Source organism: Myxocyprinus asiaticus, chromosome 30 (genome assembly GCF_019703515.2).
Source record: "Myxocyprinus asiaticus isolate MX2 ecotype Aquarium Trade chromosome 30, UBuf_Myxa_2, whole genome shotgun sequence".
NCBI classification, from domain to species: Eukaryota; Metazoa; Chordata; class Actinopteri; order Cypriniformes; family Catostomidae; genus Myxocyprinus; species Myxocyprinus asiaticus.
In genome coordinates this window covers 17,675,659-17,700,125 of record NC_059373.1, presented here as the reverse complement: position 1 = coordinate 17,700,125, position 24,467 = coordinate 17,675,659, and the positions used below count along the sequence as shown (strand labels likewise).

General features: G+C 37.0%; 1 protein-coding gene across 2 annotated transcripts; it reads right to left on the bottom strand.

The window, feature by feature from the left end:
* Window positions 1–25: 25 nt before the first annotated feature.
* Window positions 26–24,042, bottom strand: LOC127421376 (double-strand-break repair protein rad21 homolog A-like). Of its 2 annotated transcripts, none has more exons than XM_051664397.1 (14): window positions 23,972–24,042; window positions 15,261–15,447; window positions 14,990–15,119; window positions 14,768–14,867; window positions 12,849–12,955; window positions 11,867–12,076; window positions 11,616–11,741; window positions 11,104–11,235; window positions 6,677–6,900; window positions 4,145–4,298; window positions 3,844–3,989; window positions 3,341–3,505; window positions 1,592–1,672; window positions 26–1,350 (listed from the first exon to the last, which is right to left on the bottom strand). In XM_051664397.1, exons 2-14 carry the CDS (start codon window positions 15,402–15,404, stop codon window positions 1,159–1,161), a joined length of 1,911 nt encoding a protein of 636 aa, XP_051520357.1. In that variant the 5' UTR covers window positions 15,405–15,447; window positions 23,972–24,042; the 3' UTR covers window positions 26–1,158. The 2 variants fall into 2 exon arrangements, with proteins under 2 accessions (XP_051520357.1, XP_051520359.1); XM_051664399.1 differs by having other exon boundaries at window positions 1,592–1,669.
* Window positions 24,043–24,467: the final 425 nt, after the last annotated feature.

Sequence of the window (24,467 nt, the reverse complement as noted above, 5' to 3'; positions counted from 1 at the left end):
AGCTTTAATGATAATGCCTGTTATTATTACCAGTATTATGTATTGTTGTACTTTGAAAATGAAAACAAGTTTTCATTGCATTTTAAATAAAGGACTGTATGGACTGTAACAGATCGTGGTAACTGATTAACCATATCAGATGTGACATATCAAACAGAGCATTGCCATTTATATAACAACATTTTAAATATAACACACTACAAGCTGCTTTCATAAAGTACATAAAGTTACATTAAAAAAAAACAAAGACCAATGAACTTTTCTTTTATTACAAAAATGACTATGGACTGTTTCAAAAAGCGCTCTCACAAAAAATATCTTTACAACCAGTGCATATCACAGTATAACAATAAGTTTGTTTAAATTATTTTATGGATTACTAGCAAATCTGAAGCTGCCTTTGGATCAATGTTCACAACATTAAAAGTCAGGGCAGCTTTAGAACAAATGTATTGTTAGTGTAGTAGTTTTGTTTGCAAACAAACAAACAAACAAAAAAACGGAATGGGTTAACACTAGGACAATACTCTTCCTCACTATATTTAAAAAATATATATTTAGCTAAAACGCCATTTTATTAAGTTAAAACAATAAAGCAAACACTTTCACGAAAGTAAACACAAATATGTTGCATTTGTCAACATGTACTTCAAAGCATGCAAAATGATGCAACCTTGCCAATAAATAATATAAAATAGCATCTCAAAAACTTAATGACTGAAGAGAACACACCTCAAAGCACACCACAGCTATGGATCTTCACTGCAATGATTTTTTACTGTCCTATGAAAACATACCAACATTTTTGACGATTCCCATACAAATAAGCATCTGTATTTGGGTGATCTGTAACTCTAAGAACATAAAAGTTTTTTTTTTTTTTTCCCATATTGTATCTAAAAACAATTTCTTTCCCCACTAAATTGTTACCATTTATTTTTTGTCTTCAACAATATTTTCAAAAATATGTCCAAAGTTCATGCTTGTACTGAGAAACTGCAGTAAGAAGCACTTTTTTTTTTTCTGTTGCATGTGTAACAGAGAGCACATGTAGTATGCATAAAAATGCACGAGCACAGATATACATAACACATTATATTCAAACAAAAACATAAAAAAACAAAAACAAAAAACCTGCCGGTGTTGACTGTAAAGAGTCTATATAATGTGAAATCTGGGACCAGGGGTGGCGATGATGTCGCTGTAGGGCTCGTCCTGCCTGAGCTCCACAGCCTGCTGTTTCTTCAGCACTAGAAAGCTGTAGAACTTGGCAGCTGCTTGTTTCTTGTTGTTGTTTCTGCACAGCTCCAGCAAGCTGATCGATTCAGCTCCAGTCTTAGCAATAACTCTCTGTGGAAAGGCAGAGTGAGCAATCAGAAAAAGAAACGTGCAACAAACCCAATGACTTATGTCGTTAAAATGCTCTTGAGAAAACGTGTTTATAGATGTAAAATCAGTTTGTTTAATCTCAGACTGAATATGCCCTGAAAAGAGGAGACATTATGCCATTATCAATACTGTATGTGTAAACAGATAAAACCTAAAAAAAATAAAAAAATTTAAAAAAAGCAATTGAAAATTTTTGCCAAACCTGCAATCCATGTAGCATTTGCTGTGTTCTTTTGTTCCATCTCCTCTCCTCCTGATCCTGGTCTCCACTCTGACCCTCCTCCTCTCAGACACAAATTCAGAGTTAAAAACTAAATACACTCATGCATCAGATGCACCATAAAAAAATCTTTCCAATTCTTGAAATGTTTTTAAAGGTCATTGCATACAGACTAAGATAAATGTTCAGAGTATATAGTGATAAGTATTTGAGTTGTTGACAACGTGTCAGTGAACTTTTTTAATTAAACTTTTTTTTAATGAAGATTAAATTGTACATACATGTATAGTACATGGGAAAATGTATTTCTTAGACCCTGGAATTGGTAACTGGTTTAAGTTTTTCATCATTTTAATCACCGTCACTAGTTCATTTGAAATATATCTGTTGGGTGACAAATTTGGTAAGAACAGTTTTTAAAAGCACACATTTTCCATGTAGTCTTTCAATTAACATGAACCGCATGTATAATAATTATAGAATAATTTCATTTTAAACACTTTAAAACATTTTTAGATGAATTACAACAGTGTTTCCCAACCAGTGTGCCGTGAAATATTGTCAGGTGTGCCGTGGAAAATTATCAGATTCCACAAAATAAATCAGGGCTCCGGACTGAGACAAATTTTTCAACCATTTTTCCTAACAGTGCGATTAAACTTTGCAAGAGGTCGCATTGGTGCGACTATAAAGTTGGCTGACTCTCTGATTGTGCTCTGTCGTTTTTTGTTCCGTATGAGAAATATCAAACGGCAAATGTTCCAAACGCGAAAGGAAACAGCTTTACCCGGATCAGTCAGCACTGCTAAATGGACAGATCAGTGCAGTGATGTGCATTTACACGTGGACCGGTCTCAAGTGCTCAGCCACACAGATCATCATAAAAAGAGCTGCGAGAAGCACGGGCTGGGTCACGAATTCGGCATTGATTATTTGTTTAAAACCTCTATGAAAGCCCATAATGTGTCGATGATTAAACCAGTTTAAAATTGTAATAAGCGGCAACATTCTAAACAGCATTGAAAAGGAATAAAGGAGAAATCTGCACAATGAACAGACAGGAATCACACATCAATCCACACATCACAGATATTTAAAAAAATATTTACCATGAACTTCCATCATCAAGATCCTGATAAAAAGAAAGAAACCGTGAAAGAAAACAAATTTTCTTTCAGTTGGACCGGTGCGACCAACTCAAGTGCTGGTACGACCATTTGTAGAATTTAACACCAGTGCTATCACTCTTAAATGTTAGTCTGGAGCCATGTAAATAAATAGATAAATAAAAAATTAATTTGCACGAACAGATCTAAAAATAAGAAAAGATGCAAATTTGTTGCTTTATTCATTACCCAATTAGCACTCTTGCCACCTGTGATCTCATTATACACCGTACCTACGTGACTTGCATTTTTTGCATAGCCGAATTTCAAACATTACTAGTAAACGCAACTAAAGTGGACAGAAAACATGGAACTTCTTGAAAAGGAAAACTATCAATGATGGTTATGTGGGACAGTGGGATAGAGGTGTGCCATGGGATTTGTTTAATTGTAAAAAGTGTGCCGTGGCATGAATTACAGCATAGCAAGTCACACCACAGGACAACTTTCCATATAATTCATTCATAATATGGCTTATTAGTGGGGCTAGCTATAATAATGCTGTAGCCCTGGGTAAGGTACATTTTTCTCATTTGACTTCATGACCTGATTAAACCTTCCTCACCTCTTCCTCATCATCATCATCCTTTTTGTCTTTGCTCTTCTCTCCTATGAGGTCGAGTTCAGGGATGAACTGTGAGATGTTGCCCGTGTCCTCAGGGGGAAGCTCCACCTGCTGCATGTTCATGTGTTGTGTGGACACAATGGAGGAGCGATCATCCTCAAGCATCTGTATGAAAAGAGGTGTAGGCATAGAACTGTTAGAAAGCCACATAGTTCCATTTTGAGTTATAAATGACTGGGGAAACAAGCAGAATCTGATTTAAAAACACTTTGCATCCTCCAATGGTTATTACAAAATAAAAGCATCCAGTCCACGCATGTGTGAGACATTAGCATGAATACTTGTACTTATAAAGCTAGGAAGGCAAACTCCAAGCAAAATCATACTGGAAAGAAATACATTTAATTACAAAGTTTTGAGTTCTATGTCCTTGAATGTTACTCTGAAGACCAGCAAAAGGTAACAAGTATGATAAGCCTGTTTATTCTGAAAGTGGAACTCACAGGCAGGGAAGGCTCTGTGTCCTGAGCTTTGCGCTTCTGTCCACGGGGTCCAGAAGGAGGAGGCATGACTGACTCATCAAGGGTTGTGCGACTGCCCTCCATGGCTGAGGCCTGCAACACACTGGGTTCTTCCAACATGGTCTGGTCTGCAAAAAGCCAAACATGGGTATTCGTGACATAACTTCTATCAAAAAGCACAATATCAAATGTACTGTACATCAGTTATAGTTACATTGTCACTGTCTTATGTTCCATGTGAACCAACTAAAGTTGATACAAAGGAAAAATCTGCCTCTCCTACCAATAATGTCTCTTTGCTGAGACAGGGCCTCTTCTCGTGGCACTTCTGGGTTCTCCAAGTCTTTAAGGAACTCATCCAGGCTGTCTGCTTCTCCACCCTTCCGCCTCTTCCTCAGTTCATCGGGCACCAGAGGGGTCAGGCATCGTGTGAACATCTGCACGGAGGAGTAGAGCTGATATCAGGACAGATGATACTGGAGAAGCATTGAAGTTAAAGTCTTTGTCTGATAAAATCTGCCACATCTTGATGTTACTTAGGTTTCCACTTCATTTGTTCTTTCTGTTTGTGACTGATGGCACACTTTCAGAATGTAGCACCAATGCCTGTAAATGAATATATGCCATTCTGAATACAATAGGTCAAAAGTCTGATTTAAAAACAAAACGTTTTAGCATCTTGAAAAATTTAAAACAAAAGTTATTACAAAAAATGATGAAGACATTTATCTCAAGTGATGTTAATTCATTTGTACAAAATAGAGGTCAACTGATGGTGAATTTTGATGATAACGATAATTAAGGTGGTAGAAACGACGATAACGAATTAATTGACCGATAGTTTTAAAAATAGATTTATAGAATGTTAAAGGAATATTCCGGGTTCAATACAAGTGAAACTCAATCAACAGGATTTGTGGCATAATATTGATTACCACAAAAATGTACTTTGACTCGTTCCTCCTTTTCTTAAAATGAAAAAGCAAAAATCTGGGTTACAGTGAGGCACTTACAATGGAAATGAATGGGGGCCAATTTTTGAACGATATATACATGTAAACATGCGCTTAACAGTCAATGATGAGCCTTCACTTTTATTAAATAATATACATGAATGAGTCAAAGTTTCTACATTACATGATAATAAAACTTGTTCAGCAAACGTTTGCAGAGACAGGTGTTCAAAACACAGCGAATTTAACTTTCTTTTGATTATTGTAAACCTGTAGAACAAATGCTAGCATCGCTTATCAGTTCAGTTTGGATGCTATGAGACATCTCTGTTGACAATCAAGGTACCGCTTAAATTAACAATCAATCACAATCACGTAATCAATCTCAAAATTAAAAATAAGAACCCTCTTTGACACGTTTGTTTGGTTGTCAAGTAGTTGTCACTGAATTACGAATTTAGTGAAAAGTCTTGTCACGCATTTTCATTATCGATCATCGTTTTCATGATTGATCATTGCTGTCACTTCCGAGTACTTGGGTACTCGAGCCCACCCCTAACCAATAGTTCCAAAAAGCAACCATCAGCACCGATTAATCGATCTACCTCTAGTACAAAAGGTCTGATTTCCTTGTTTCCATTGACGCTCAAAAGATGCGCTTAGGAACATTCTCAAATCATGCTGGAATAACACAGATTTTGCACAAACTTGTTGAGTCCATGTCAGCTCCAGTGCATGCTGTCTGCGATTACATGGACACCAGAAAGTGGCTTATTGCGAGAAAGTGGGTTATTGCGAGAAAACAGCGTTCCCGTTTACATGCACTGAATAAGCGGCGTACTCTTTACTCCCGTATACATGCGGCTCGTTCAGTAAGCAGCTTTTTCCACAGCAATGTAATTTTACCGCAACACTTGTGTAAATATCACACAGGGCATCTGAGGAAGACTTCACTATTTTACTCTGTTGATTTCCAGACATTTCAGAGTTGTTGCAGTGTTTGTTTCCTTAACTTACTATCGCGACCTGCAGGTGAATTGCGATGCTTTATTGGGGGTTTCCCTCTTAGAAAAAACTCCAGATTCCCCCAATGAATGAGCGCATATATGCGGACGTTAGGGACAGTCGATATTTTACATTAGTGTGTATAAATGGGTTTAGTATATAGTATTTGTGATTTTCCCACTGTACTCCCAGAAATGTTGAATTCTTTCCACTGTGTTGACATGTTATTGGGCTCCATCCTATGATGTTTATTATGCCAGTCTGTTCCACGCAAGCGCACTCTTCAAACACCCATCAGAACACTGCTTATGTGTTTACATGAGCACATTAAGCCGCGTTCTCCGAGAGAAACCCAGGTGTGTTAAACCGCTTTCTCTTAATCCCTTAAACAGTGTAAGGAAATCAGCGTTCTTGTTTATATGACGTTTCAGATTGACGCTCTCTGCTAAAACCCTGGAATAAACAATTTTCTTAAGTGCATGTAAACATGATCACTAAAGCAATAGGCAAAAAGACATACCAAACACTAAGAAATTAATGTCAATTTTTCAACTAGACTTTTGACCCATGTAATATTTTTTGTCAAATTATAAAAATGCAAAATAGAAGCATTTTCACTAGTGGTCTGAGACTTTTGGACCCTACTGCATTTTGCCAACCTTACAGGAATTGCACTGGGCAAATATATTGTAAAATCGCAAGACTGCAAAACATACTATCTATTTAAGGCTCTTGTGTGTGTCTATGTGTTTACCAAACAAATCAGGCTACTTATGTATTTTGTTCCACTAAAATCTGTATTAATACTCCAGTGTTCACACATAGGCTCACAGCTTGTTCCAGAGATCTATCATGACCTTGAGCAGTCTGCTGTTCCAGAGGGGCTGAGCTGGCAGAGAAAAGAGCTTCTCCACTCCTCCTGTTTCCTTCCACATCATCAGCTTCTTTGTGGGGGGAGCCAGATCCAAAGTGGTGACTATGTCAGAGTAGTCACTCAACTGAGCACGGATGGTCTTACTGTCCAGCTCCTTCACACTGTCTACAATCAGCTTCCTCTTCCTCTTTGCCTTGGTCTCCTTCACTAATAGAGCCAAACATAAGCATGACATGAGGAAATGTGTCTTGAGGCGCCATTACACAGCAGAGTTAAGCCTACTCTGAGCCTGCTCAAAATTCTGTGTAAAGACACAAAAGCTAGACTAAATTAAGTCTGCTCTGACCCACCTCAGCCCCTAGACTCAAAGGCAGTTCTGAGGCTGCTTAAATTCTGTGTAAATGAAATGCAGCATCAGAGCAGCCTTAAACTTTGTTGTTGTTATGACAGAGCATATAGAGTAATTCATAATTTAGTTTCAAATTTGAAAGAATAACTTCACATTTTAGGTCGTTTCATGTTTTGGTTTTGATAATTTTATGTTTAAAACATTAATCTCATAACATTATTTATGCAGTTGTTATTGCTGTGTAAATGCATTTATGCCTGCTCTGAGCAGCATTAAAGAGTCTGTGTAAATGCACCTTAATGCCACTTTAGTTGCAGCATCTGTTCCACCTTTGCAGTGTAAAGATGGCTTAAGATAAATAAAAAATCTCTTTTAGGAACCAATGCTCATATGTAACTATAGGTTAAATCAGGGGTCTATGGAGGGACTGCAGGGTGTCCACCAATTAGTGTTGCTCCGATACCAAAATTTTGGCTTCAGTACGATACCAACCCTGGTACCTTGGTATCAATACTAACTAAATTCTTAGGCAACAAATAAAAAAAACTTCTGAAACTTTTATGATTTTTAATTTTATATTACACAGAAAATTACTTGTCGATAAGAACTGCATAAAGTCTTACAGATACGAATTATGCCTTTTCTGTTTAAATTTTTTCTGGATTCCATGTTAAAGGTTTTAATTAAATGTTATGATCAAATTGTTTAATCAAATACATACTGTACAGCTTTAATCAAATGAAAATATAATATTTTTCAACAATATACTGTATATATACTGTATATATATGTATATATACACTGGTGGCCAAAAGTTTTGAATAATGTACAGATTTTGCTGTTTCGGTAGGAAAATGGTACTTTAATACACCAAAGTGGCATTCAACTGATCACAAAGTAGTGTCAGGACATTACTGATGTAAAAAACAGCACCATCACTATTTGAAAAAAGTCATTTTTGATCAAATCTAGACAGGCCCCATTTCCAGCAGCCATCACTCCAACACCTTATCCTTGAGTAATCATGCTAAATTGCTAATTTGGTACTAGAAAATCTCTTGCCATTATATCAAACATTGTTGAAAGCTATTTGGTTCGTTAAATGAAGCTTAACATTGTATTTGTGTTTGTTTTTGAGTTGCAACATTTTGCAATAGACTGGCATGTCTTAAGGTCAATATTAGGTCAAAAATGGCAAAAGATAAACAGCTTTCTCTAGAAACTCATCAGTCAATCATTGTTTTGAGGAATGAAGGCTATACAATGCTTGAAATTGCCATAAAACTGAAGACTTCATACAAAGGTGTACACTACAGTCTTCAAAGACAAAGGACAACTGGCTCTAACAAGGACAGAAGAGATGTGGAAGGCCCAGATGTACAACTAAACAAGAGGATAAGTACATCAGAGTCTCTAGTTTGAGAAACAGACGCCTCACATGTCCTCAGCTGACAGCTTCGTTGAATTCTACCCGCTCAACACCAGTTTCATGTACAACAGTAAAGAGAAGACTCAGGGGTGCAGGCCTTATGGGAAGAATTGCAAAGAAAAAGCCACTTTTGAAACAGAAAAACAAAAAGAAAAGGTTAGAATGGGCAAAGAAACAGACATTGGACAACAGATAATTGGAAAAGAGTGTTATGGATTTTGGTTGGTGCCAGATGGCCTGGTTTAAGTATTTCTGTAACTGCTGATCTTCTGAGATTTTCACACACAACAGTCTCTAGAATTTACTCAGAATGGTGCCAGAAACAAAAAACATCCAGTGAGCGGCAGTTCTGTGGACGGAAATGCCTTGTCGATGAGAGAGGTCAACAGAGAATGGCCAGAATGGTTCGAACTGACAAAGTCTATGGTAACTCAGATAACCGCTCTGTACAATTGTGTAAGATGAATAGCATCCCAGAATGGACCTACACAATATTAGGCAGGTGGTTTTAATGCTGTGGCTGATCAGTGTTATGTATATACATACAGTATATCTGGTAGTGTGTGAGACTTATGTTCTCCTTTCTATACAATTGACTGTGTTCTAAGCACCTGCCTGTAACCATTGTGTTATGGATCTTAATCCCATTGAACTTTTGTGTGATCAGCTAGACTGTAAGGTGTGTGAGAAGTGCCCAACAAGATAGCCACATCTATAGCAAGTGCTACAGGAAGCGTGGGGTGAAATGTTACCTGAGTATCTGGTCAAACTGACAGCTAGAATGCCAAGGATCTGCAAAGCTGTCATTGCTGCATGTGGAGGATTTTTTTGATGAGAAATCTTTTAAGTAGTTTTATTTTTTTTTTCAAATTGTAATAGTAATTTTTCACATTATTAATGTCCTGACTATACATTGTGATCAGTTGAATGCCACTTTGGTAAATAAAAGTACCAATTTCTTTCCATAAGAGCAAAATCTGTACATTATTCCAAACTTTTGGCTGCCAGTGGATATATATATATATATATATATATATATATATATATATATATATATATATATATATATATATATATATATAGTACTGTGCAAAGTTTTAGGCACTTGGGAAAAATGTTGCATAGTGAGGTCTTCAAAAATAATGCCATAAATAGTTTTCATTTATCAATTTACGTCATACAAAGTCCAGTAAACATAAAAAAGCTAAATCAATATTTGGTGTGACCACCTTTGCCTTCAAAACAGCACCAGTTCTCCTAGGTACACCTGGATACAGTTTCTCTTGGTTGTTGGCAGATAGGATGTTCCAAGCTTCTTGGAGAATTTGCCACAGTTCTTCTATCTATTTCGGCTGTCTCAATTGCTTCTGTCTCTTCTTGTAATCCCAGACTCACTCAATATTCAGTGGGGGGCTCTGTGGGGACCATGCCATCTGTTGAAGGGCTCCCTGTTATTCTATTCTATTCTATTTGCAAAAGAAATGTTTGGGAGTCTAAAATTTATATTTCCTATTGACACACTAAAGCTGAAAATATAAATAACCACCTTAAGACAAATGTTTTTATGAAGCATCTTATGTGCCTAAGACTTTGCACAGTACTGTATATATATATATATATATATATATATATATATATATATATATATATATATATATTAATATATATATACATAATTTTTGGTAAAAAAAAAAAAGATGCACAACAGAGCTTTACAGTATTAATGAAAACATTAAATGAAAACAATCTGATTACCTGAGGCAAAAGGCTGCCATGGCAACATGCTGATATTCAGTACACTTGCTTTCAGATATTGCTTACAGATAATATTACTAATAATATAACCATTTAATATTATATTATTGTTACTATAAGTATTATTGCGACTGCTTTGAATATTACACTTTTATACAGTAGTAATAATGTCATAATGTCTTCAATTTCATGCAATCAGTTGAACAGAGCTCTCATTTCAGCAGGACTTTATTTTGAAAGTTTGTGAAGAGGTCGTTATATCAAGCTTCCCACAACTCGCGAGCTGAAATCTCTGAGCTGCAACAGAGAAAGTGTTCATTATAGAGTTAACAGCCATATATACACTCAACATGCTGATCTGTGGCTCTGTAGATGGATACTATTGGACACACTGCATGAAAATCAAGCATTAGTAGTGTGTGTTGCATTTGTGTGTGTGTTCGTGTGCATGACTGTGTGTGTGTGTGTTCCTGTGCATGCCTGTGTGCGTGTGAAGGAGATGACAGAGCATAGAGGCGCCTCTTATTCATACTGTGGCGCGCATGTGACTGTATATTATTTCATTAAATAACATCCTTCTGCTGTTTAATGATTACACTTGGTCATATAGAGGCTTTTTTATTATTATTTTCAAATGGTCTTTGATTTCATCTCAAAACTCTCTCATTACATTACATTTTGCAAATGGCAGCATACTTTAATATGGTACCAAAATTGACAGCAAGATGATATCGTACCGTTTTAAATTTTTGGTATTGCAATATTTTGTTATACCACAAACCCTACCATCAATTATTTTTTTATCTCAAAGTAGTTTTTGTTAGACCCCCCCTTTAAATAGCATATATGAAATGTGCTATTGTTTATTCTGGCTGACCTGTGATGTCAATGGGCTCCAGAGCAAAAGCCTCTTCTTCATTATGGACCAGGGTGGTCTGTTCAGTCTGGTCTGTCATGGTGGGAAGCTGCTCCACAGGACCAGAATCTGGACTGTCTGGACCTCCTGCTGCTATTGTACAAAATAGAACATTTAACAATTTTATGCAAACTAAAATTGACCATTACATGAAATATATATTATTGAATTGCTTAAAGGGATAGTTCACCCAAAAATAAAAATTCTGTCATCCTTCTGTATCCATGACTTTTTTCCTTGAAGCACAAAAGGAGATGTTAGGCAGTAAATTAGTCCCAGTCACCATTCACATGTATTGCATATTTTTGTGAATGGTGATTGAGGCTGTCATTCTAACATAGTCTTGTGTTCCACAAAAGAAAGAAAGTCATACAGGTTCGGAACAACATTAGGATGAGAAAATGATGACCAGATTTTGGGTGAACTATCCCTTGAAAATATCATTATGTTTCAGCTTCTATATGCTTTCTTACGTGAAAGATTGTCAAAATCATCATCATCATCTCCACCGTGGTCTTGGGGCATCATCACACCTTCAGCGATGGCTGAAGGGTCATCGAAAATACCACCTCCATCCTCATTACTGAGGAGCTTGTCCACTGTTGGTGAAGGAACCAGCAAGCTCAGTTTCAAATGGATGTTTGTCATATAGTTTGTTAAAAAAAACTTAAATTATAAGGTCTTAACATTACTAAAAGTACAGCTCATAAATGTCCCCTCTTACCCAGCATGCCTCCCTCATTGCTCTCCATTGGGTTGTCACCAAAGTCGTCCTTGTATTGGTCATACTCCAGGTGATTGGACTTGTCAGCTATCTGTCCACCACTTGACTCTGATTCCAGCAGCAGGTTAGATGCAGATGCTCCGTGGATGATGTCCACCTCAAATGCACCTTCCTCTCGCATCATCTCTCGGTCATCCATCCCAAAATCAGCTGAGGAGGAAAATGTGTTGAATGATCTAAAATATGTTTAACATGATCATATCATGGCAACAAAACCATAGCATTAAAGGCATATTCTGGGTTCAATACAAGTTCGACAGCATTTGTGGCATAATGTTGACTACCACAAAAATCTGACTCGTCCCTCCCTTTCTTTAAAAAAAGCGATACAATAACTTACAATGGAAGTGAATGGGGCCAATTTTTGGAGGGTTTAAAGGCAGAAATGTGAAGCTTAAAATTTAATAAAAGCACTTGCATGAATTATTTTGTTAAAACTGGTATACTGTTTCAGCAGTAACGTTTTTTAAATCGTTGTTTTTACAGTCGTTTTAGGGTTTATGGTATTATGTCTTCATGACAACAAAGTTCTAATATTGGATATACTGTAACTTTAAACAGAAAAGGTTAGTAAGTGATTTTATCACACTAAAATCCCCATGCACTTCCATTTTAAGTGCCTCACTTTAACCCAGATATTTGCCTTTTTTTAAATAACAGGAGGGACAAGTCAAAGTACATTTTTGTGGTAATCAAAATTATGCCACAAATGCCGTCTATTGAGCTTAACTTTTATCTAACCCGGAATATTAGGCGCATTCCTTTAAGGCTAATTCGCTAATGCGCAGACTTACTAAAAGAGACAAACTAATAATTAATGACTATTTATTGATTATATTATTATTTAAATACAGAAAAAAACAAAATGTCAAGCACATTCAAAAGCAATACCATTAGAATAGAGGAGGCTTATATACCATACCAAAATCATTCTCTTGCAGTAAACTCAGGTTTCCCACTTCTTCTCGCATGGTGATCTCCTCCACACGGGACTGATTCAAGGTGAACTGCTGAGCAACATCAATGTCACTGCAATCCAAAACACAGGGCAGGGTCAACACCAAGAGTATGTATCTAACCACTAAGGGCTCTATTTTCGTGACCGTGCAAGGCGCAATGACTGTGTGCAACGTATTATCAAATTTTCGTGAGAGCACTAATACTAAGTACAATTTCGTGCCAGCACAAAGTGCATCATTTACTCACCCTCATGCCATCCCAGATGTGTATGATTTTCCTTCTTCTGCTGAACACAAACAAAGATTTTTGAAAGAATATTTCAGCTCTGTTTGTCCATACAATGCAAGTGAATGGTGACCAGAACTCGGATGGTCCAAATAACACATAAAGGCATCATAAACATAATCCAGGCAACTCCAGTGGTTTAATCAATATCTCCTGAAGCGATCCAATCAGTTTTGGGTGAGAACAGAACAAAATGTCACTCTTTTTTTCACTATAAATCTTGACAGTAGTGATCCTTGCCGATCATAATTTCAAGCTTGATTACACTTCCTATAGCGCCATCTAACACTCTGCACACTGCGTCAAGCACTGGGAAGTGTAATCGAGCTTGACATCATGATCGTGCTTAGAGACTGTGATGGCAAGATTTACAGTGAAAAAGGAGTTTTTTTTTCTCACCCAAAATCCATTGTATCGCTTCAGGAGACATTGATTAAACTAATGGAGTCGTATGGATTACTTTAATGTTGCCTTTAAGTGATATTTGGACCTGCAGAGTTTTAGCCACTATTCACTTGCATTGTATGGACCTACTGAGCTGAGATATTCTTCTAAAAATCTTCATTTGTGTTCTGCAAAAGAAAGAAAATCATGTACATCTGGGATGAAAGGAGGGTGAGTAAATGATGAGAGAATTTTCATTTTGGGGTGAACTAACCCTTTAAAAGAATAGTTCTCCCAAAAATGAGAACACTGTTCATGCTCTCAAGTGGCGCAAAGTGCAATCTGCTATTTTGCTGAGAAATAGGTTAATTTCACCTGTTGTCGTTAAGTGATTTTTAAGTCACTGCAAAAGAGGCTGGTGGAAGAAGTTGGAGAGGGTAAAATGTATATATTTGGTTATATAGGATTTTTTTTTATTATTTTTTATTATATTTTTGTTTAGTTTGAACTGTAATATGAATTAAGAAATATTTTTGGTTTAATTTTTTTTGTGTGCTTCAATAAATAAATTACATTTTGAAAGCAAAATCGACCGGTAGAAGTGAAAAGTGAGCAAAAATCCACAACCTAACCTGAAAAGCCAATACAATCACTGTTAATACTAGCCTTGATTTTAATGGTTTTAAATAATCTAATGGAGCCTAAATCCAAATTTTCTCCACAAAATACACAATTTTCCATGTGTATAAAAGGCGCATGTCACTGTCATAGAAATATGCCTGATATTCAACAAGGATGCAGTTAAAACACAAAAGAACTAATTCATTGCATACTGCCCATTGACACTACTAACTGTCTTTGTTTATATCACCGGTGCTTGACAGGGAATGGACAATATAATAGGATGCAGATAGTGCAATAAACAGAGAAGAACCTCAGAATTAAATTGCATTTTACCCTGCCCATTAGCGCATTGCGTGCGCCATTTCGCAACACCAAGTTGCGCCTAGACTTAGCGCATACTTGCATGAAAATACCAAAACTTCATGGCCATGCCCTTTGATTTTGCTTGATGAATTATCGCACAGCACTGCGCTTAGTGCTAGCACTCTTAAAATAGAGCCCTAAATCTAAATGACACAATAGCAATGACTTCATGCAATGAAAATGATCATGTCAATAACAAAAACTAAAAAAACAAGCAGCACTCACTCTAAATCTGGAAGAGGCTGATCAAAGTCATGGAATTCCTCAGGTAATGTAATGGCGTTGTAAGCAGCTTCACGGTTCTCCTCAGGCAAGTCAACCACACCTGTGTCAAACAGACCACAATGTATTCTTCTGTAAGTCTATTAAGTACATACGCTGCACAAAAATGTGCATCTCTTGCAGAACAACAGGATCTACTTTTTATGTAGTCTAGCCATGACTTACCTGGGCGAAATGCCATTTTAATCTTTATAAAAGCCTCATTACAGTCTGCCAACAGGTACTTGGCTTTTCTGTGGTAGATCCTCACCACACCCAGGAGTAAGTGGCCAGACGTACGGAGAGCCATTTTTACCTATTAAATTAAACATACATTAAAAGAAAATGCTATTACAATAAATAGGTTTGCCAGAAGTTTAAAGCTCAACAGTACACAACAGTAATGCAATCCACAGGACTAAATACACTAAAACAGTATAATTTAAAGACCATTAACCTTTGGAGAGATGATGCTTTCCACACTGCTCTCCAGATTGCACTCGAACACATGTGCCTTGGTCAGCTTCTTATCCCAGTGGGCCGCCAACCAAATTTTGGCCAGTGGCCCACGTTTGCTGAGGACAAAGTGAGCGTAGAACATTGTCCCTGCACCTTCTCAAACTGAGGTGGTGGGGATGCTGAACCTGCAGAAAAAATAGGGTTGCTGTTAGGTACATGGTAACCTAAAAATGTTGCTTCATGTGGTAACATCTAAATTAACTGGTTTTATTCAAGTAAAAAATGATTAAATAATATTGAAATAACTGAATCAACCTGACTTCATTAAGCTGCCCCAATGAAACTACATTTTAAAGGGGTTATGACATGACTTTTTTTGTTCCTTGAGGTTCACTTATAATATTTGTAAAGTTTATTTGCACAGACAACAGTCATATATTTATGAAACATGATAATTTTCCACCCTCTTTCTGACAGCGTCAGTACTCACTGTGTTACCCAGGCCCCCCGATATGGTTTTTTTTAATGGCCGATACCTATATCCAGAAAGCAGGGTGGCCGATAGGCCGATACAATGCCGACATATCACACAATATAGTAAATAACAAACATTAAATTGCAAAAAAAAAAAAAAAAAAAAAATTATTTAGCACTATATTTACTCAATTTCACACAAAACTAAAACAATATTGTATTTTAAATGGTAGATAGCAGTTTCTTCTGATTTTTGTTTAGTCATCAAATTTTAGTAATTTATTTGCACATGAAGAAATTGTTAATATATTGGGAAGAAGGAAATAACAGTACATACAACCAGCAACCATGGATGGCATGTCCACGTCAGCAATCACATTTACTCAAAAAATATAGAATCAAACCAATTGTACATACAGTGACAGTGAATAAGACATTTACTTATAGCACACGTGACACACTTTTACATTGGGCTGCATCCGAAAACGTAGGCAGCTGACCTGCTACCTTGCTACCTAATCAGTTAATGGCTTAACTGACAGCTGTTTGAATGAATGGAACTCTTAAGAAAACTGATCTCCGAAAAGTTTGAAAAGCTATTTATTTTCATCATACAGCCTCCGGAGGCAGCATTTTCCTGGTTTCGGACGCAGCCTTGAAGTTGCACTCAAGCGCTCGTGCAGATCCACCATGAACCTCAATCTCCTGACAGTTTAAATGGCCTGGATCGCTTGCTTGGATTGTTACAGATGGACCGTCATGATTTGTGAATGAGAGGAACTTTTGATCCCGATCCTTACATTTTTTATTCTGGCTGATAAAATACGCGCTTCAGAGGAAGATATTAGATGAGTGCTCGACGGGAAGAAAATGCTGGATTTTCGCGAGGTTTGTGAATGACATCTTTTTAAACAAGATATCTGCATATTTGCAGATGGTATATCATTTTTTATAGTTTTATTGATATTTGCCATTTATCATTAGAAAAGTTACAGGGTACTGTTGTGGAGAGGCTGATAGAATACATGCTTTAGAAGTAAATAAATGAGCATTCCACAGTACACTGGATCTGCTCAGTTGTGTGAAGTTAGTTTATTACATCTGTTTAAACGAGATATGTGCATATTTGCACACGGTATATGATATTACCTTTATTGATATTTGCCTTTTTCTCATTAGACAAGACAGTTAAAATTACAGGGAACTGTTGAGGAGAGAGAGGGAGAATGAAACAAGTGAGCACTTTAACATTATTAGCTCAAACGCCTCTGCCGCAGCTTTGATATGTGGACCGTATAAATGAGACTGTGTTGCACACTATTACTGTAGTAACCTGATGGCATGTAACAACAAAATGAACCGTGACTGGTCGTTTACATGTCTCAGATGCTTCACATGCAAGCAGGAGATTTTCGGCACCCTCAAGAAAAAAACTGTCAAAACGGGAATATTTATTGGCCGATGCCAATAATGAAAAAAGTCAGAATATCAGCCGATTTATCGGCCTTGGCAATATATCGGTGGACCACTACATCTCACTGCTCACCGTAACTGGGTGGGCTACAGAAGTTATAAGGTAAAGTAGGCATTGATATGTTGTTGTGGAGGTGGTCAGATGCAAATGTCTACCACAGTGTGACATCACAATGTGGAGGAAGTAGAGAATGAGTCATTTTGGCAGCTTGGTTTAAACAAATGTAGTGAGGAGGAAGTCTTGAGTTCTGAAAATACCAGTATGTTTTTATTAGTGCCCGACCGATTTATCGGCCGATATCGACTTATATACACAGATATATCGGTATCGGCGTATATGTTTTCCGATATGCGCAGATATGAAAACTTTTTTTCAGACCATATAATGCAGAAAACAATGCTTAGGGTGATTTAGAGTTGGAGTCACAACACAGTTGTCCAGCAGAGAGTGCTCAGACTCCATTGTTAACAGAGCTGAGCTGACGGTGGTTCTGCAGACAGTGTGGAGTTAAGCAGTGTCTTCATGGTAAGTTGTTAACTAGAGTGAAATACATACTGGAAAGTTATTAAACAATGACCCCATCATTTTTCCTTTTCAATATAACTAATATAACGTTAACTCTGTCCCTGACAACCATGCCACTCATGTTTATCACATCTGTTTGTTATATTAGCCAGCTATAGTTTGTCAGTGCAGTCAGTACCGTTGCATATTGAAAGGTAAACATCAGAGCATCTATTTGCAGCTCAGCAGACAACAGTGTGGTGGAGGATTGTGTCTGTTGAGTGTTGATTTCATGCTACGTTGTTACCTAGTTGGTGAGACGCAATGCTGGAAAGTAAATAAAGTCCATCTTTTACTCTCCGTGACAACAAGCTTATAACTAACTAGCTAACCACGTAGCTACTTTCACAGCTTGTCAGCTGAGTGGAAACTAATGTGTAAACATGTATTCACCAAACTGTTTTGTTCAGGATTCGCAGTTTGGTACCCCCTTCAACCGAACAATTCCAGTCGTTGCATTTGCAAAATGTAATATTTAAAAGTCTGGTTTTCCACTGTTGAAAGTTCCCCTGAACTTGTATAGCAGAGCCGTTTATCTCTTGACTCGGCAGGTGTAAATGCTTCTTGTTTTACAACCTGCCCCTAATTGACTGACAGTATTAAAATAGTCAGCATTTGACTGATACTAAACAGTACTACTGATGTTTATTTAGCTATATATTTTATTTTTATTTATTCTTTATTTAAATGGTCAGCAATTGACTGATACTAAACAGTACTGATGTTTATTTAGCTATTTATTTTATTTTAATTTATTCATTATTTAAATGGTTAGCCATTGACAGATACTAAACATACAGTACTGTTTTTATTTAGCTATAATTTTAATTTATTCTTTATTTAAATGGTCAGCAACTGACTGATACTGAACATACAATACTTATGTTTATTTAGCTATTTATTGTATTTGTATTTATTCTTTATTTTCTCAGTGTTCAGTTCTAGAATTGGTTGACAATGTATAATAATAATGTGAAATATTCTTTGATAAAAATATTTGTTTAAGAAAGCAGCCTTCTGAGTACCTTTGCATAGTCATATTGATGCAAAATCGGTGCACAATCCACACAGAAAAGGTCTGTTTTCATTCCAGCTCAAAAATTAACTATATCGGCTACCATATCGGTAATCGGTGAATTTCCCCCCTCTAAAATCAGTATCGGTCTCAAAAATCCCATATTGGTTGGGCCCTAGTTTTTATAGTACAATGACCTCTTATATATTAAAAGATCAAGGAAAATTTTATTCCTCATGTCATGACCCCTTTACTAGCGCCACAGAACTGAATGTAAAAAAAAAAAAAAAAAACTTTTTCAAATAGCCTTCTGAATACGCCCCTTGTCTGCAGTTGATCAAATGAGCAGATAGTCCCGCCCCAAATTCACGCCATTGGTTAAGTCATTGTTGCTGTGTTAGGCTGAACGGGTCGCTCAAAACAAACAGAGGAATATTTGTAGCACCACAGAGCCATAATGTTTAAGATTTTTGAGAAAATTAAACTACAGATGGCATACTTACAGTTGTCTCTGCATATTAAACTGGGATTGGAGAAAGTATTTTAACTGAAAAAGTTTTTTCAGCATTTCGAAAAATTACCGATTGACAGATGTCTTTTAAACCTTGCGCTCACGTGCAAGATTCTGAGAAAAATGGTGAGACAAAGAGCCATAAAATGCACGATACCAGTAAAACTCAACGTGATAAGCAAAATCTCATCTCATCATGTCCTTGACATCCTGGTAACTGTAGCAAAACTTAATGAAATGTCACTCTACCAACCAGAGCCTCTTTGCACAACTGCGTGAGGTTGAAGCGCACCAAACATGCAGTATTCTGCTTCTAATGGATAATTTTTGACAGAGGTGCTTGAAGTGGTTTCTTTTCCTTGGATCTTAAAAATAATGGAAATTCTACAACATCATAACCATGCACTGCAAGACTGCAAAAGCCTTTTAAACTGCATAACCTACATTGTTGTTATTATGTTCATGCTTTATAATGAGACCATTTATGGGAGACAATGCACATGTATTATAATCATCATATTATTTTTATCCGTCATTATACTTTTGCGTCATTATGTTTTGCATTTCTAAACACTATGATAGCATTCCATCTCGTGCCTGCACATTAAAAAACAAACGGCGCAGTGAGAGAGAGAGAGAGAGCATCCATGGCCATGATATAGACTTTCTGATGTATAAGTAGAGGGGACTTTAAGGTACTGTAAAAAGGTTGGGAACCACTGGTCTAGCGCATGTTTTCATAGAAAACAGCATATAGGCCCACGGATGCAGAAATGCATCTCTGTGAAGTAGTTTGTGTGTATGTCATAGAAAATACATTAAAATTTTATAATTTTCATGAATAACTTTAACATTTAGCATCATTGCATTATACAACACTTAACAGACACTGAAAATGCATTCAAATAGTTATGAATGCCATGACAGTTTGATTTAATTGATTTAAATGTTGAAATGTTTCACTTAGCGGCACGAGTGCTCCTAAACAAAAGTGTTAGCGTATAGACAATTACGTTTATCACACTAGACTAAAGTAATTTTAGCCAATGAAATATTTCAGAGCATTACAAGAAAAATTATATTCACTATATACAGCTGAAGTCAGAAATGTACATACACTTAGGTTAAAGTCATTAAAACTCATTTTTTAACCACTCCACATATTTAATATTAGCAAACAATTGCTTTGGCAAGTCGTTTAGGACTTTGTTCATGACACAGCTGAAGCACATCACAATTCCAGTGGGTCAGAAGTTTACATACACTAAGTTAACTGTGCCTTTAAGCAGCTTGGAAAATTCCAGAAAATTATGTCAAGCCTTTAGACAATTAGCTTCTAATAGGAGGTGTTCTGAATTAGAGGTGCCTGTGTATGTATTTTAAGGCCTACCTTCAAGTGCCTCTTTGCTTGACATCATGGCAAAATCTAAAGAAATCAGCAAAAAAATTGTGGACCTCCACAAGTCTGGTTCATCCTTGGGAGTAATTTCCAAATGCCTGAAGGTACCATGTTGATCTGTACAAACAACAGTATGCAAGTATAAACACCATGGGACCATGCAGCCATAATGCCGCTCAGGAAGGAGACGCATTCTGTCTCCTAGAGATGAACGTAGTTTGGTGCGAAAAGTGCAAATCAATCCCAGAACAACAGCAAGGGACCTTGTGAAGATGCTGGAGGAAACAGGTAGACAAGTATCTATATCCACAGTAAAACGAGTCCTATATTGACTTGAAAAGCTGCTCAGCAAGGAAGAAGCCACTTCTCCAAAACCACCATAAAAAAGCCAGACTACAGTTTGCAAGTGCACATGGGGGCAAAGATCTTAATTTTTGGAGAAATGAAAAGAAAATGGAACTGTTTGGCCATAATGGCCATTGTTATGTTTGGAAATAAAAGGGTGAGGCTTGCAAGCCAAAGAACACCATCCCAACCATGAAGCATAGGGGTGGCAGCATAATGTTGTTGGGGTGCTTTGCTGCAGGAGGGACTGGTGCACTTCACAAAATAGATGGCATCATGAGGAAGGAAAATGATGTGGATATATTGAAGCAACATCTCAAGACCAGCCAGGAAGTTAAGGCTCTGTCGCAAATGGGTCTTCCAAATGGACAATGACCCCAAGCTAGGGTGACCATATGTCCTCTTCTTCCCGGACATGTCCTCTTTTTCAGACCTTAAAAGAGCGTCTGGCCAGGATTTCTAAATTTGCAAAAATGTCTGGGATTCGGCTTTAGTTGCATTACGATGTGCATCTGGTCTAATACTTAATTGTGTTTGCACGCATGTTGTGTGCGGCATCAAACAGTTGCTTGACAGTAGCAGCAAATGACAGCTGAGTGGAAACAATGCCCAAACGAAAACGCAAATTTACAGAAGATTTGCACAAAACATTCCCATGCTTTCTTCCAGGTCGAGATCCGTGGGAAGCAGAATGTATGACATGTAAAGCTGGCACTTATGTGTCAGTTGCTAATTGTCATGAATCCCGTCTTTGTTATTCCTCCCACTGACCACCAAAGGGCTCCATCACCTGGAGACTGACTTTTAACTCTCTGGAATCCATTTCCCATAATCCCCGTACCTGCCAATAATTACCTGTTCACCTGTTTCCAATCTATTCAGCTATTTAAGTCTCACATTCACTCTCTGTCATTGTTAAGTCTTGTTTTGCCCTGGCTGACATTTCTAAGCATTCTCTGAGTTTCTGTATTATCTGTGTATGATCCTGGTCCGTTTACCCTGTCTTGACCCATTGCTGCCTGTCTACTATTACTGCCTTGATTTCCTGGATATAACCTGTGATTGTCTGCCACCTGCCCTGACCTCTCCTGTTTATTTACTACCACTCTGGATTTCCTTTGATACTACTGTTGCTGGTGATTGAACCCCTGCCTGTCTGTATTACTACGTCTATTATGATTAAAGCTGCACATGGATATCAACTCCATTGACTTATCATTACACTAATAAAGGTGCAAGTGATTTAGAAGCACACATTAGCTCTGTGAAGCATAAAGGGTCAGCAAAAGGTGAACGTTCATCAGGTAAATTAACGGACTACCATTGGCCATTCAAAATAATAGTAATAGTAAATGAAGTTACACTCATGGCATCAAATATTTTATTTTAGTACATGGACATTCAAAAGAATGTTGGAAATTTTTATTTATTTATATATATTTGTGTTATGCTAATAGAGTGTCTTTTTCACTGTATTAAAGTTTTCATTCATAGTAACACTGTTTTGAACCCTATTATTAAAAAAAAGGTGTCCTCTTTTTGGAAAACCAGAATATGGTCACCCTACCCCAAGCATACCTCCAAAGTTGTGGCAAAATGGCTTAAGGACAACCAAGTCAAGGTACTGGAGTGGCCATCACATATAAAATTTGTGGGCAGAACTGATAAAGAGTGTACGAGCAAGGAGGCCTACAAACCTGACTCACCAGTTCTGTCTGGAGGAATGGGCCAAAATTCTAGCAACTTATTGTGAGAAGCTTGTGGAAGGCTACCCAAAACGTTTGACCAAAGTTAAACAATTTAAAGGCAATGCTACCAAATACTAACAAAGTGTATGTAAATTTCTGACCCACTGGGAATGTGATGAAAGAAATAAAAGCTGAAATAAATCGTTCTCTCTACTATTATTCTGACATTTCACATTCTTAAAATAAAGTAGTGATCCTAACTGACCTAAGACAGGGAATGTTTTCTATGATTAAGTGTCAGGAATTGTGAAAAACTGAGTTTAAATGTATTTGGCTAAGGTGTATGTAAACTTCTGACTTCAACTGAACATTTAAAAATAGTTCAGATTTTAAAAATGTCCATGAATTCCCAAAAACACAACTTTTATTCCATGGAACCCTGAATTACTGAGTTGATTGCTCTACCTAGATTTTTTTTTTTTTTTTAAAGAATTTGTTGTTAGACAGTAGACTGTACCAATATAACAAGAATGTTTGTTGTAAGAATGTACATATGCATTTATTCAGCTATAACAGTTTACATTTTTATTTCTATATTTTTAATTAAAGAATGGTCTAGATTTGTTGCTGTTTCCCTAGAGAAGACGCCCACAGTACAGAATGGGTGTGTGACTGTCAGTCTCATGGCGGGGCCTGTGTGATACTGACTGTCAAACACAGTGTCTCTGCACTTTTAGTATTTAGCGATTAGTAATTTTATTTTAGGGCAATACAATAGTCTTTGACATGTCTTATTTATTTAATGCCCGCTAATAATAATAATAATAATAATAATAAACAAAAACAATGAGTGACATACATTTTGGATGGCTGTTGCTAGCTGAAGAGCTAACAAGCTAATGGTTTACTGTCGCGAGATCAACATCTGCATGGAATTATTTTGTACAGCGGCGCGCGCCATGTGCAGATTTAGCGTGTGCATTACAACCGCAAAGGCGGCAAACATATTTTTCCGATAACAAGCAAAAAAAAAAAAAAAAAAAAAAAAAAAAAAAAAAGTTGCGTTAATAGGAAATATTTAGTGATGACAGATAGAGTTAGACAGCGCCTGTCATTTGTCGCTGATGTTTGGAGGGAGCATAGAATTTTCTAGCAGATGTCACGGCAAAAAATAATGGTTATGCTTTCGATGCATGCAATTAAATTCCTTTTATTGACGTTTTAGCCCAAAGTACTTACGGGTCCTATCGTAGCTTTCCGTATTTAGCAACCGTATCTAGGGTACCTTTCTCACTCCTCCCACTCTAGAGTTTCCCTAAAACAAACACAATGGCGACGCCCCCTCCCGCCGTGGGGCTCTTGCTTGGAGATGTGCAGGATGGGGGAAACTGATGTCACACCAGCATCTGATGTTCACACGCACGACCGAAATACACTTAGATACAGTAAATTGCACATAGTAACTGAGAATGAAATTGCAACAAACCGTGCAATTTTGCTCAATTCATAATAACCTTTTTTTTTCATGGATGCAATTTTTTTCTGGAGAAACAAATACGGATGTTTGTAATTTATTCAATGTTAAACAATCTCATATTTCTGTCATTTTTGGTTGAGCTAGGCTTAATATTTTTGAAACACCCCTGCTAAGCCAAACACTACAATGGGTCCTATATTTTGCAAGGCAGAAATAACTTTCTCAGGATGGATCAAGGCAGCTGGGGCAAGTTGCTCT